This window comes from Phalacrocorax carbo, chromosome 8 (assembly GCF_963921805.1).
Source record: "Phalacrocorax carbo chromosome 8, bPhaCar2.1, whole genome shotgun sequence".
In the NCBI taxonomy this organism is placed as follows: domain Eukaryota; kingdom Metazoa; phylum Chordata; class Aves; order Suliformes; family Phalacrocoracidae; genus Phalacrocorax; species Phalacrocorax carbo.
The window spans coordinates 31,233,626-31,247,176 of NC_087520.1; the positions used below are offsets into that span (position 1 = coordinate 31,233,626).

The 13,551-nt window shown below is 36.6% G+C and overlaps 1 protein-coding gene across 12 annotated transcripts in view; it reads right to left on the reverse strand.

Annotated features, from left to right (window-relative positions):
• PHKB (phosphorylase kinase regulatory subunit beta) overlaps positions 1 to 13,551 on the reverse strand; it is a 93,275-nt gene that overhangs the window by 25,241 nt on the left and 54,483 nt on the right. For 11 of the 12 annotated variants that reach the window (XM_064459453.1, XM_064459454.1, XM_064459452.1 and 8 more), the window contains 6 exons: positions 6,375 to 6,430; positions 6,087 to 6,180; positions 2,623 to 2,706; positions 2,046 to 2,150; positions 1,343 to 1,425; positions 1,174 to 1,264 (listed from right to left, as the gene is read on the reverse strand). In XM_064459453.1, the coding sequence (XP_064315523.1) occupies positions 1,174 to 1,264; positions 1,343 to 1,425; positions 2,046 to 2,150; positions 2,623 to 2,706; positions 6,087 to 6,180; positions 6,375 to 6,430 (513 nt within the window). The remainder of the gene's footprint in view (positions 1 to 1,173; positions 1,265 to 1,342; positions 1,426 to 2,045; positions 2,151 to 2,622; positions 2,707 to 6,086; positions 6,181 to 6,374; positions 6,431 to 13,551) is intronic. The other variant, XM_064459455.1, reaches the window with a different exon arrangement.

A 13,551-nucleotide genomic window follows, 5' to 3' on the forward strand; every position in this document is an offset into this window, starting at 1 on the left:
TTGATTACAGCGGAATCCTCAGGGCGCTCACAGCACAATTTTAACGCACCATACCTCGTACAGCTTTGGTTTTGTGAGGTTTATAAGGTACCTTAAAGCCAAGTAAACTTTTTTTGGTAGTTTTACCAAGTACTCTTATTAATGGATAACAAACCAAAGACCAATGACTGTCAACATCTTAAATACTTTTAAACTACTAATTAATTACTTTAAGAAAATCTTTCCAGAGGGTCGATGACTATGGAAGGGGAAGCTTGCCCCTGACAACTGTAACAGTGTAGTGCTTAAACTAAGGACACATTATGTAGGTTGAGAGATTTCTCACCTGATAATGTATCAGTTTAATCAAATGGAAGGCAAGAAAGTAATTGCAGTTGAATAAAAAAACCACAACAACAAACACTGTAGACAAATGGAAGGTTTTCCTCGTACAGTAATGGCATTCACTATAGGAAAAGTAAATGGTAACAGGAGAGACTATATGACCTGGACACAACCAGTAGAAATACATAAATAGTTGAAAGATGACAAGGATACCTTAAACCATTATAGCTATTTAATTTACAAATGACCCAGCTCTTTTACAAATTCAATATTTTCTAGGGAACAAGAAATCATACCTGTGTCTTTGCTCTTCTCTCTTAGAAAAACAAGGCCCCTTCAGTAGGTGTAAACTAAGAATAACTAGCACATGTGTCTAAAACAGCACTTGACTCAGTAATTTTCACTTTTTAATGAAGTAACATTCCTGCTTTAAGATTAATTCAAACAGCAAAGATGTTAAAACTAGATCTTAGTTCTTGTTTAATATACGTGAAGCACCTTTTTCTCCCTTGTTGATTATGTAATCAAAATAAATCCCTCAGTGCTCGACATTGTGGATTTATCCTTTGGTGTTAATTTCACAAGGTTGCCGAACATTACAAAAAACCCTAATCCCTTCTGAAAATCCTCTGTGAAGGTTATCACTTTCAAAAGACTCACCAAAAGAAATTAAAATAAACCCATGTTTCTTTTGAGATAAAACAAAACTACCAAATGTCTTAGGTTTTGACTCCTTAATATTATGATACGAAATAAAATACTTAGAAGTCACATGAAAAACAGAAGTAGTAAGAACACATGTACCAATACCAGGAGGTAAGAACACAACATTCAGGAAAAACATCATACCTGTACTCTGTCAACATGAACTTTCACTCCTCCAACAATTCCCTTCCTAAAGGCTGCCAACATGTCTAATATTGGATTGAATCTGCTCCCTCTGAAATTTGAAACAGAACGCCATTAGTCTTGTGATTAGGTAAACACCCCACTGCAAATGATGCTTTTATCTCTCTACCTTATATTGTCTTCACGGATAAGTACAACAAACAGTGGACGACCATGCATTTTCCAATACTGCTTAATGAACTGCAGTGCATTCTAGGTAAGAAATAATACGTTAGTCACCAAAAAAATAAAAACCCACAAGCACAAACACCTGAATGCACAGTACAAGGTATTAGAAGAGCTATCTTAGAATAACAGCACTGAAAGACCCAACAGAATAAAAAAACCTTAGCTAATAAATCACTATCAGATTTTTCCAACAAATATAAGCTGCTTTCAAGCCCTGTTACTTCACAACTTTTCTGAAAATACTCCTAGCCTATGTCTGGTAGCGACCTTACTAGGTAGCGACCTAGTAAGTCCTTGGAGTCCAGGGCTTGAACCATAGCCCTTAGCGTGACACAACCAGCACTGCCTTCCATGCACTGCAAGCAGCTGCTCAAGCACTGGGGACTTGACAGGTAAGCCTGGCACTGATGCTTGCCTTAAAGGTAGGGAAGGAAGGCAATCTTTAATCTTTGTGCAAAGTTGAGTAATATTTCCTCCTGGTGAGGCCTTCATATAAACTCCAATATAAACTGTGAGTTTACATTAGAAGAATACAAGCTATACTGTGTTCCCCTTTCGGTCTTTGATTTTATCAAACTTCACAGTTTATTCTACTACAGACTCTCTTTTTGTCAGTTTCTCAAGGGAAAATTACAGGTATTTACCTTAATGTCATCAATCAACATCATAACATCCTGAGACATGTAGAAATCACTCAGATCAAAAATGATCGAGTAGCAAACTACAGTCTTTCCTAGTATTCGATAAATCTGTTGAGAGATAAAGCTTCCATTAGTCTTTTCTTTAAAATATTTGAAGCATTGAAGTAGCTGAATAGGAAAAAAGAAAAATTGAAACTATCAAAGTAAAAATCAATGTAGAAGAGTTGAATTAAAAAAATATTTAAGATAAAACCTACATAGCTGATTTTAGGTACTCTGTTATTAGGTATGCAGATCTAGAGGCTGTTCCAGTCAAAGCAGTCACTTCATCACCATTCAGCCTGTTTTGGCCAACTATTGCTGTAATTGGGTGTGTAGGGAACACAAAACAGTTTAATAGTAGGCAGAGCGTGCATGTTCATAACAGCAAAAAACGTGACAAGGTCTTTAAAATGAGATACGTGCATAAAATAAAATGACACTTCAATTCTACTGAAAATCATTCAGAGTCTAAGTCAATGTTTGTTAGAAAAATATATTAATAATAAATATAAAACTAATAAAAATTTCTTGCAACAACCTTTGATGTTCCAAGACATCCTATAGGCCTGTCTGGTCTTCCAGATAATCCCAGTTTGCCATTGATTCCCAAATGGAAGTAAGCCTGTGAGAAAGAATTATGAAAACTGAGGGAAACCTAGATAGAAGCCTTCCTTACACCCCTACTGGGTCTCACTTGGAAAGCTGTGTGCACTCTGCTTTAATTAGAAAACAAGATTCATAAAATGTGACATACATCTATATAACAAAAATCAATAAAGTGAGAGGACACGGGATTTGGTTCAAAGACTAAATTTATGTCTCTTAGTAACAACAGGTACCTTTGCAGCAAAGACAAGTCAACTATGCCATTGAAGCAAGAAACACAAGCTGCAAGAAGATACGACACATAGTCTGCTCCCTACCAGTCTGCCAGGCGCTCCAGTGCAATGCACGTCACTGCTGGCAGACTGGCACTCTGCTGTAGATATGGTGTGACAGTTCTCCTTCCCTTTTCCTAATAATCGTTTTGTGAGAATGAAGGCTTTTCGCCTTATTCATGAAGGTGGAAACACAGTTAACACTGGTGTATGTTAAAAGAGAGGTCTCTTCATTAAGGGTAAGCAAGTAAGGCTAAGGCTGCTGAGCAGGAGCCTCATGCTATGATCAGGACACATGGCTGCAGCATCAGGCTAGGACAAAGCACCAGCATCCTGCCTATCTGCAGAGCTTCAAAATTGAACTAAAACTTGTTTCCTGTATATTAGATCTTATTTTTACCTTCTTACTCCTCTTATTTTTCTAGTCTATATAATTAAAATACTTTTCAAATCTTCAAATTGCTCATTGAAATAATTTTTTTAAGGATCATTTGCATTTATCATCTGGCCAATTTTGCCTCTGGAACACTTTTCTGATGTGGCTACAAAAGTAAGAGAGTAATATAGGAACTCTTTAAAGGTCTTTATTCTAATTTTAGTAAAGGCCTACAAAATTAATGTATCAACAACACAAGCAAGATGGAACTATCTCATCATTCATTGCTTGATTCTTATTTGAGTTAAATTATGTATGCCTGGTATTACTTCAACTAATAAAATCTTTGTAAGACTTGCATATTAAAGAAATAATCTCCATTTATTACAGTGTATGAGAATAAAACCACAAAAAACAACTAAGCCGTGAGCAAGACAGTATAAATGGATCGGTTAAACCAGACTGAAAGGTGTAATTTTTCCTTATTTGGGCTGTTTTCAGTAAGGAACCCGCTATTACTAAAACTTTAGGACATTCAGAATTCGGAACATTTCCCTAAGCTCAATCTCCCTTTATGTTATAGGAAGAAAATTCAGAAGCAAATGAAAGTGAACACTTGAACAAACATTACACTCAATAGCTTTTTTACTGCTGTCAGGTTGGTGCCTTCCTGATATTGCCTGTGTTTCTGCATTAATACCAAGAACTATTTAAAAAAGAAAATAAACAAGATTACCTATATTACCTGTTCATCCAGACTAAGTAACCATATGGAAGTGGTAAAGGAATGGAGACATCGAAGCATTAATGGCTTTAAATAACCCATCTATACATCATGAAACCAAAAGAATGCTGAGCCCTTTTGTAGTAAATAATGGGACTAGAAAAATGGCAGTAGATATTATAATTTTCCACTAAAAGGACCTTCATGTTGCTAGAACATAAAACATGAAATGTTTCAGTAACAAAAAAAGAACTCCAGTAGTATTGTAATATTGTCTTTTCCCTTGAAATCTCTTTCTTTAGCTTGAGGCTTCACGTTGTTCTATAGTCTACTAAAGCAATTTAATCTTCTAGTAAAAGCTTTCCATCTTGATCTGTTACAATCAAAACATCAGGTCAGATCCAGCACCAGAGTAACCGAACAAGAGAACAGTTTTGTACAAGTCCAGCTGCTTCAAGCGGGGTTTTTTTTATTAAATCACCCTTCAGTTCTGGAATATTAAGGCTGCTAATAGCAAGAAATGGCTGTGAAAGCAGACTGGACTGTTGGGTTGATTTATGAGAGTGAATCAAACTAGAATGGTCTTTCACACCATCTGTTTCTGTGTTCTTTTAGTATCAGTCTGTGCCTGGGAAGTATTCTGCTCTGTTCCTGACCTATACTTCCACTACATATATACTTTTTCCCTATATACTGCATGCATTTGTTCCACAACTGGAACTTCAGGATTGGTAAACTAAATACTTTTGTTATGCTTCCCCCAGGTATTCAGAATTCATCACTCTTGTCTGAGACAATTTGTATAATGCAAAGTCAAACAACAGCTTTATGTCCCTGATCCACCATCAAACTTCAGGTGGTGAAGTATGGAATATAACTAGCACACATCCGTGACTCTGGATCAGTGTACTTGTCTGACAGTTCTGTGCAACTCATTAAGGCTTGGTTACGTACAGTGGGACTACCTTCAAGGCTTTTCAGAGGAAGGGTCCAGGTGTATCAGAGACAGCGGTAAATAGGCACCCAGCAATCATACAGATTTTTATTAGGGCTTTTGACAAGTTGTCCTACAATTACTGATCAGCACGTTTATCAGCCTCTTACATTTAAATGTATTTCCAGTACAAAGAGCAGTAGACAGCTTGAAGCTTCAGTGTAGCTGAAGCGCTAGATGTAAAGTACTAGAAATGACTGAACAGAAAAGAGGCCATGGTAGTCCTAAGAGAATGCTGAAACAGACCAGTATGGCCTGTAGATGCCCTTCATCTTTGACTGCTCTCTTGACATGTCATTGACAGCTACCTGAACAGATGCATCTAAGCTGGCACCATCAGTGTGGCTCAGTACAGGTAAGGGCTAAAGGGCCTGCCTTTTAAGTGAAAGGATATGGGACTCCCTTAGGAGACTACTTACCTGGATGGACAAAGGAAAACCTGAAGCCTTCACAGAGGATGAAAGTGATTCTGAAGATTCTGAAGTAATGTTTGACTGTAGATTTTTAAATATGCTGAGTTAAAGGGGTAAACCAAAAAGGGTTTAAACACCAAGCCTCCTAGATATAGTCAACCCATGGGACGTGTAAAAAAAAAGAACCACCAAAGAAGACTGCATAATGCCTGTTACAGGGGCTGTGCTATGAAATTCTAAGATGGTTTATGCTTACTGCCTTAATCCATTTCTTTGACTATTGCTCTTTTGCTTGTTTGTCCATCAAGTTTCACTTAGTCTACTGTACTATTACTATGATTAAAATTTTATTATTCATTCATTATTCTTTTGAAAGTGGCTCAGGTAACAAGCCTCATCAGATAACAGAATGTCTGGGCTTCAGTGTTTCACTGAAAGCTCTAACTAGGCCTGTATAACTGACCAGCATCAGCATATCTTGCAACTGAATTAGAATAACACAAAAAGGTAGATAACAAGCTTACGGAGATACAAGTCTTAATAGCTTGATATAAATTCCTGTTGTTGCAAAAGAAATTTATAGATAGATAAGTAATATTAAATGCAGAACTCCTTACTTTGACAAGTTCTTTCTGAGCCCATATCTGAATTGGTTCTACCTGCTGGGGTGTCTGAGTTTGGATTCCGTATGTGTTCAGAAAAACTTGTAGGCTACGAATGAAATAATGACAAATTTAATGACAAATCACAGGACAGTCTTAGTTTTAACAGTTATCTTGGCAGCAGACACACGAGTAGCAGTATTATATTATTCTACAGTTTCTTGAATACCTTTAGCAAATTTAGGATGTCTATTGTTCAACTCTTCCTTAATACATACATTCCTAAGAAAAGTAAATACATACCGCTGACTTTCTGCTATCAGGGCCACATGTACAACCAAATCATTTTCTAAAGGGCCCTAGAAAATAACAAAAAATTATTTATTAGCATTGCTAACAAAATATTTTGTTAGATATAGCATGAATGGGGACAATGTCTATTTAAACACCTCATGAATATGACAGACATCCCTGTCTGCACTGCTTTTTCTTACTGTGTGAACAAATTGAAAGACCAACACAGGACTAAAACTTGTAAATCTCAAAACTACGGAAAGACTGACCTATCAATAATATTTTGCATGATACATTTTGGAGAATTACTAATAAATAGGTTTCTGGTAATCTTTTCCACTGTTTGTTTTGTTTGTTGGGGTTTTGTTTGTCTGTTTGTTTAATTTTGTTTTTTAAATTATTTTAAATAAAAAATAGAAAAACATTTTGCTTCCTACAAAAATTTCGAATTTATACAACCAATTTATATGGCTGATATAGCATAATGTTTTGATATGCATTTTTGCAAAGAGTGAAATAACTCATCTATTTGGGCAACCGATAATATTAACTTTAAAATAATGAACTGATGATTTCAACCCTTTACTCTGAAATATTTTGATTGGACAGCTACTCTTCACATATGAAAGATATGTCACATCTTACAGGAGATAACAGCATTTCCTTGCATTGTTTATAACACAGATACTTCATGTTTGAAATAAATACTAGTATTAAATATCAGGAAATCAAGCAAATAGGAATGAACTCAGCATGCTGGGTGAAGTCATTGACGTGACTCCCTGGGTCCTGAAATGGCAATTCACCATTCTTTTCACTGGCAGCATGCACTGCTAGCTAAAACATGAGATGTCCCAGTTATTCCTTGTTCACTTCTTCTCTGGCATTCAATGACTGTACCATCACGAGAACTAAAAGCAGCACACATTTGCATTCCTAAAATGTTTTTTGTCTACTTTTGCCTAGAAAATACCAGAATGTGAATGACAAAAGTTAAATACATTTTCTATAATTTGCTTATATACAAATACAGTGTTTTCCGTGAAGATAGAAGGATAGACGTATCAATTCAGAACAAAGAGTTCAGAGTGACCGCTTGCTTGTTCGGGCATCTGTGAGCCTTGCTAGCAAGCTAAATATTACAGATTTACAGAATAAATTCTTGATAACATTTTCCCAAAAGTCTATCAGCACTGTTTCCACTAAAAATTTTGCATTTTTTTCCCCATGAAGTAAAAGCTTGTGATCCAAGTACATGCACAAAGAAACAAGATTAAGAAGTCAGAAGTCCAAGTGGCATTAGATTTTCCTCCTCAGAGTAAGTTGATCATGCTATTGATTGCACTTATACAAACAGTAAGAAACCTCAAACCAATTCTCTACCATAATCAATGCATCATGTTTATAAAACAAAAAGCAAAGACACACCCCTCCACAGAAAATGAGAGCACCCCCTCCAAGATTGTATTGATTTATAGACAGCCTGTGACCAAACTTGGGGAGCGGTCTTCAAGTTAAGGGTCAACTTAATTATTGATGTACAAATGACAAACTGAGTGGGACTGTGTACCCACAGACTGTAAGCAATACATAAATCTCTGTAAGCTGCGTCTCCATCAAGGTATGCCTCCCATGCACAGAGGTATCCAGTAGCAGGACTCATTTATAGCAGCCAATAACATGGGCCATAACTAAGCAAATGCATCTGCAGCACAACTGGTACAACACAAAATCTGTGTGAAAAATAGCTAGATTTTGAAAAGGTATTGTGGAAAAATATAACTAAAATTTCTGTATGACGATTGCTGTAACATTAAACAAAGTTACTTTCATCATCATTTAATGTGTCAAGGCCTGGAGAATCACAAGTAGTGGTCTAGAAAAACATAGATTAAAATAGCATATACAATACTAATGAAAAAGTTGCCACTTTTCAATAATGATCATGATATATAGCATTTGCTATAAATAAAAAAAAAAGTGGAAAAAGCATTAAACTCCTAAATGTTCTGCTAAATAAATCCTATTGTTGTTACAAGTTCCAATTTAATAGTTTTGATTTCACTTTTGCCTAATAATGCCAGCTAAGGTGTTGTTCACACAACCATCACCATCTCCCCAAGACACTGCAGCAGACCCTCCCCCCCCAGCTCCACCCTTCTGCCTTGTAGTTTAACACCAGAGAGTGGGCAGAAGGATCTGTTTCAACTATATTTGCTGCAAGCTGTACAGATGATAAATATACCTCAGGGTTCTCAGAAGACTAAGATAGACAGATTAGGTGTTCCTCCTCTCAAAAAAAAAAATCATAGTTTATAACAAGGTTATATACCATCTGAGGCAGGATAAAGGGAAAAATCCCTGACTCCATTGCTGGCACGAGCAGAGAAAGCAGCTCAGCATTAGTCTTTTGCTGCACTGGACAGATGCTCTCTCTATATGCCTTTCTGCACACATTCCCAGGAAGTCTCAGAACTCTAAAAAAAATCCATTCATTTTGAACATGTGAGAAAGCGGGCACAATATTCAGGACCACTAATTAAAATGGTACCCACTGGGCTTTCCAAGCATATGGAGCGAGATGAGGAAACCAGAAATAGCATACAACAGAAGAAATTGTACTTAACGCAAGTAGTCCACCTTCCTGCTACAAAACTACAGCTGAATTGTTTCAGAACACATCTGCTTCTGGAAGCATCTAAATGCTGCTGAACAGTTTATGACCAATGCCACTAACACACCAGACTTTTTAAATGAAATACAGTATGGATACACATGGGCCCTAAGTTCTACAGTAACATCAAGCAATTTTAGAATTGTGTTAACTGTGGTAAACAACTGTATTAAGAGAAAGGAAGCAAGAGTATGCTTATAATTAACATTGCAAAACAAATCATCCAACAGGGTACATGTCTTTAAACCATCAAAACTGACATGCTCTAACTCTAAACACAATTCAGGTAGCTGAGAATCTTACTATATCTCAGTCTGCCTGCACTTAGTAATTTTAGATCCTTTTTCATGTTCTCTGCTTCCCTGAAAATAAAAATATAAGCAGCCTATAATTTTAACTATTCTCTTCCCAATATCCTCGATGGGCATTAGCCTTAATTTCCAGTACTTAAATGAGGTCCTCACAAATGATTACTAACTCTACAAAGCAAAACATTAAAAGAGTACAGGCATCACATGCAGTCAGAGCATTTAATTATTGCTACCCTATACATATATTACAAGTTAACCCAGGAGATTAATTAACCTTACTTTAACAGTTCAGTAAGATTATATATTTTTTTAATATGAAATTAAATACAAGACAGAAATAAATCAGCTTACACATGTTCCAGTACAATACAAAACAAAACCAGAAAGTCCTCCCCTCATTTCTCAAATATTACTGCCACCGCACATGCCCTCCTATACACTAGAGTCTCCCAAAACAGAATCTAACAACCCAAACTGTGCTATAAACACAATCTCTCCTGGATACAGACGCAGTAAAAAGGAATAATAAAATAAGCTCTCCTAAGGAATCCAGCTCAAAAGAGTTATCCCCACTGAAACAACATGCCCTGCATTATTGTCTTTTGATAAAGTAAAGGGAGCATGGATGATTCAGTTTTCTTTTTAACTCATGAACAGGATTTAACCTGAAACACTACTGACCATTTGGCACTACAAAGCAAACCATTAGTGCAAAGGAGAGCTGCTCTGATTGCTGTTAGACTTCATGGTGTTTTGGAACACAGACTAAAACTAGCAGAGAGAATCCTGCTCCAGCGCCACACTGGCGTTTCCGCAAGAGGGAGCATATGGAGACCTCTTCCTGAAAGTAGAAAGATAAGTTATTGGGGCATTAAATTAGGAAAGAAAACACTTCCTTCTAACTATAAACAGAGGAAATTAACATTTTAGTATAAGTGGCCAACTATACGTCTCATCTGATCCCACTGTTTTCTACAACAGATGAGATTGCCCTCTTTTATCAGATTTTCTAGGTTGAGTGATGCATTCACAGCTGTAGTTATAGAGCAGTTTATATATATAGTTTTCACAGCTATTTTGCCTTTGTAGGTCTGTATTACCTTACTTTCCTTTAACTATTTCTAGAATATTCTTCACCAGTGCTTCAAAACTATAAAACTAAGGTTGGAATATTTAAAATTCTTCTCATTGCTTGCTTCAACCTACACAATTATGTGGGTATCAGACATAATTTTGTAGTGGCACCAAAGGCACAAATAAACTAAATCAATCACATTTTTCACTGGCAAATAATTACAGAGATTATAGTCAATGCAATCAAAATATGAAAATATACTTACATGGAAAACGCATTATGCAATATTTCCTCAACAAAAGGCTTCCAATAAAAATTTTAAAAAGCCACCTTTTTGGTGTATCACCTTCCAAAACATTGTACCTCAATAAAATTTATATATATAAGCATCTGAAATTTTTACGTATCCTTGTTTAATTCCTTACAGGAATGAAATTTAAGAAAAGTAGAAATACTTTTCTGTTCAATTTAATTGAATAGTTCTTTAGCTATACAGAAAAGAGAAGATATCATTAAAGAGAAGAAACTACTTTTGATTTCAGAAGACATAATGAAGATGTGTTCTTATTTTATATTTTAGCCATTTTCCTAGCACTTTAAGGCAAGTCCTAAATACTGATTTTGCATAGATTAGCGCAATTAGATAAAATGGCATAATCAAATATTCGTAGACTGTTTAAGCAAATTTAAAATGTGGATTGAAAAAGTCAAGGTCAAGATTCTCAGCTGGAACTTGAAGTTTTGTGACTGTAACTGAAAGACCTTTGCTGATAAAGCATGCCTCACTCACATTGATACATTGGGTACATTGGGTGGGGTAGAGTTGATTTTCTTCACAGCAGCTAGGATGGGGTTATACTTTGGATTTGTGCTGAAGAGAGTGTTGATAACACAGGGGTGTTTTTATTCCCGCTGAGCAGTGCTTACACAGAGTCAAGGCCTCTTCTGCCTCTCACCCCACCCCACCAGCAAATGGGCTGGGGGTGCACAAGGAGTTGGGAGGGGACACAGCTGGGACAGCTGACCCCAACTGACCCAAGGGATATTCCACACCATATGGCATCATGCTCAGCATATAAAGCTGGAGGAAGAAGAAGGAAGGGGTGTGTGTTCAGAATTGTGGCATTTTGTCTTCCCAAGTAACAGTTACACGTGATGGAGCCCTGCTTTCCTGGAGCTGGCTGAACACCCACCTGCCTATGGGAAGCAGTGCATGAATTCCTTGTTTAGCTTTGTTTATGTGTGCAGCTTTTGCTTTAACTATTAAACTGCCTTTATCTCAACCCATGCGCTTTCTCACTTTTACTCTTCTGATTCTCTCCCCCATCCCACTGGAGGGGAGTGAGTAAGTGGCTGGGTGGGGCCTGGTAGCTGGCTGGAGCTAAACCACGACACACATCTATGCATCTGCTTTTCATTCTTTAACCGTCTCTTAATGATGACCCATTTGAACTAACATCTGTTATCAACAAACATATTTTTATAAACATAAAATATAAAATATAAAAATATATATTATAAAAATATATTTTTAATAAATATATTGTTTACCCTAATACTAATGTATTACTTATGTAATTTGTATTATACATAAATACTTATGTATTTACTAATGTAATAGTAAAACCACCAAAAACACAGCATCACCTGTATCAGTACAAACAGTTCCAATGAAATTCCACAACCACCTGGTTAGCCCTGCAGGGACACTAACCATTCTGGTCACAACTTCTACATTGCTGCTCAGAGGCTGCAATGACAATGGCCCGCTGCCAGAGTCATCTAGAATTCCTGCTAATTCAGAAGTGCCTCTCTTTCTTCTAAGCCACACTGAGAAGCACATCAGTATCTTGGACAGTTTTTCCATTTACATATCAAAGAAAAGCACTACAGTCATCTACAGCAAAGAAATAGCACCACTGGGAAGAACAAAGGTATAAGCAGACCTAGGCAATCCCAGAGCTGCTTTTCTTTCTTCATTCATTTACTACTCCACTTTTATGGCACTGAACAACAGACAATCCATCTCACAACCACTTGCATACAAAAGGACATGCACAACTACAGGAATTGCTGACCATATTGATCTAAGTCAGATTTCTATCAAGATTTTTAAGTTTAAGAAAAAGAATAATCTTATCCTCTCTTGATTTCTAGCTTTCAAATATAAAATTAGTCTTGTTCATCAGAATACACTCAAGGATCACCCTGGGAAGGGCTTCTCATTCTCTTATCCTGACAACAACAAAAACATCGCTGATCCCCAACACAGAAAATTTCTGGTGAAGTGTTAGCAGATGCAAGCAGCTAAAATTAACAAGCATCAGCTCCACCAAGTTGCCTGAGAAGAGCACAGTTGGTCTTTCAAATAATTCTAGCGTAGACAACTGTTGAGCGCTGAAAGAAAAGGAGGACTGTATAAGCACTTGAGAATGACAAACATGTCTGATCTCCCTTTTCCCAGTGACGAAGCTTTTTTCTCTTGCATCATTTGCAGATAAAGCAAAATATCAAACTGTAGCTAATTAAGTTTATTTCAATTCTTTCTACACTGCTCAGCTTTCAGAGCCCTTATTATTATATTGCTGAATTTTACTGGATAACTGCATTTTATTAAGTTCTTTATTGACCCACAAATGAGAAAATAAATTATTATTGCATTATTTATTATCTCTTTTGGGAAGCTCTCAGCACAGAGGCTATTTCTCTCTGAAGATGTGGAAAATCCCTATCTTATAAAGTGTACCCCCAAAACCCAGTGATTTTAGAAGAAACCATCACCTTCTTCAAAGGGTTCACCTGTGGCATATTAAAAGTTATTGGTTCCAAGAATCAAAAAAAATATTGGTGGGCTGCATGCGACACTGACTCGGTATCGGCTTCTTCTAATGGCACTTCTAAAAGGGCGGGTGACATCAGCAACTTACAATTTCTGTAGCATTCATAATGCCATGATTTAAAAGCAAACAAAGAAAATGGGAACAAATGAAGTCACTGAGTTTTCATGATCTCATATTAACACGGCAGAAGTGCTGCACTGTGAACAATTAAAGTCTCATTATGAATTAGTCACTACCTAGGTACTTGGATTACTTTGGTAACAGGAAAGAGGAGGAAACAGTTTTT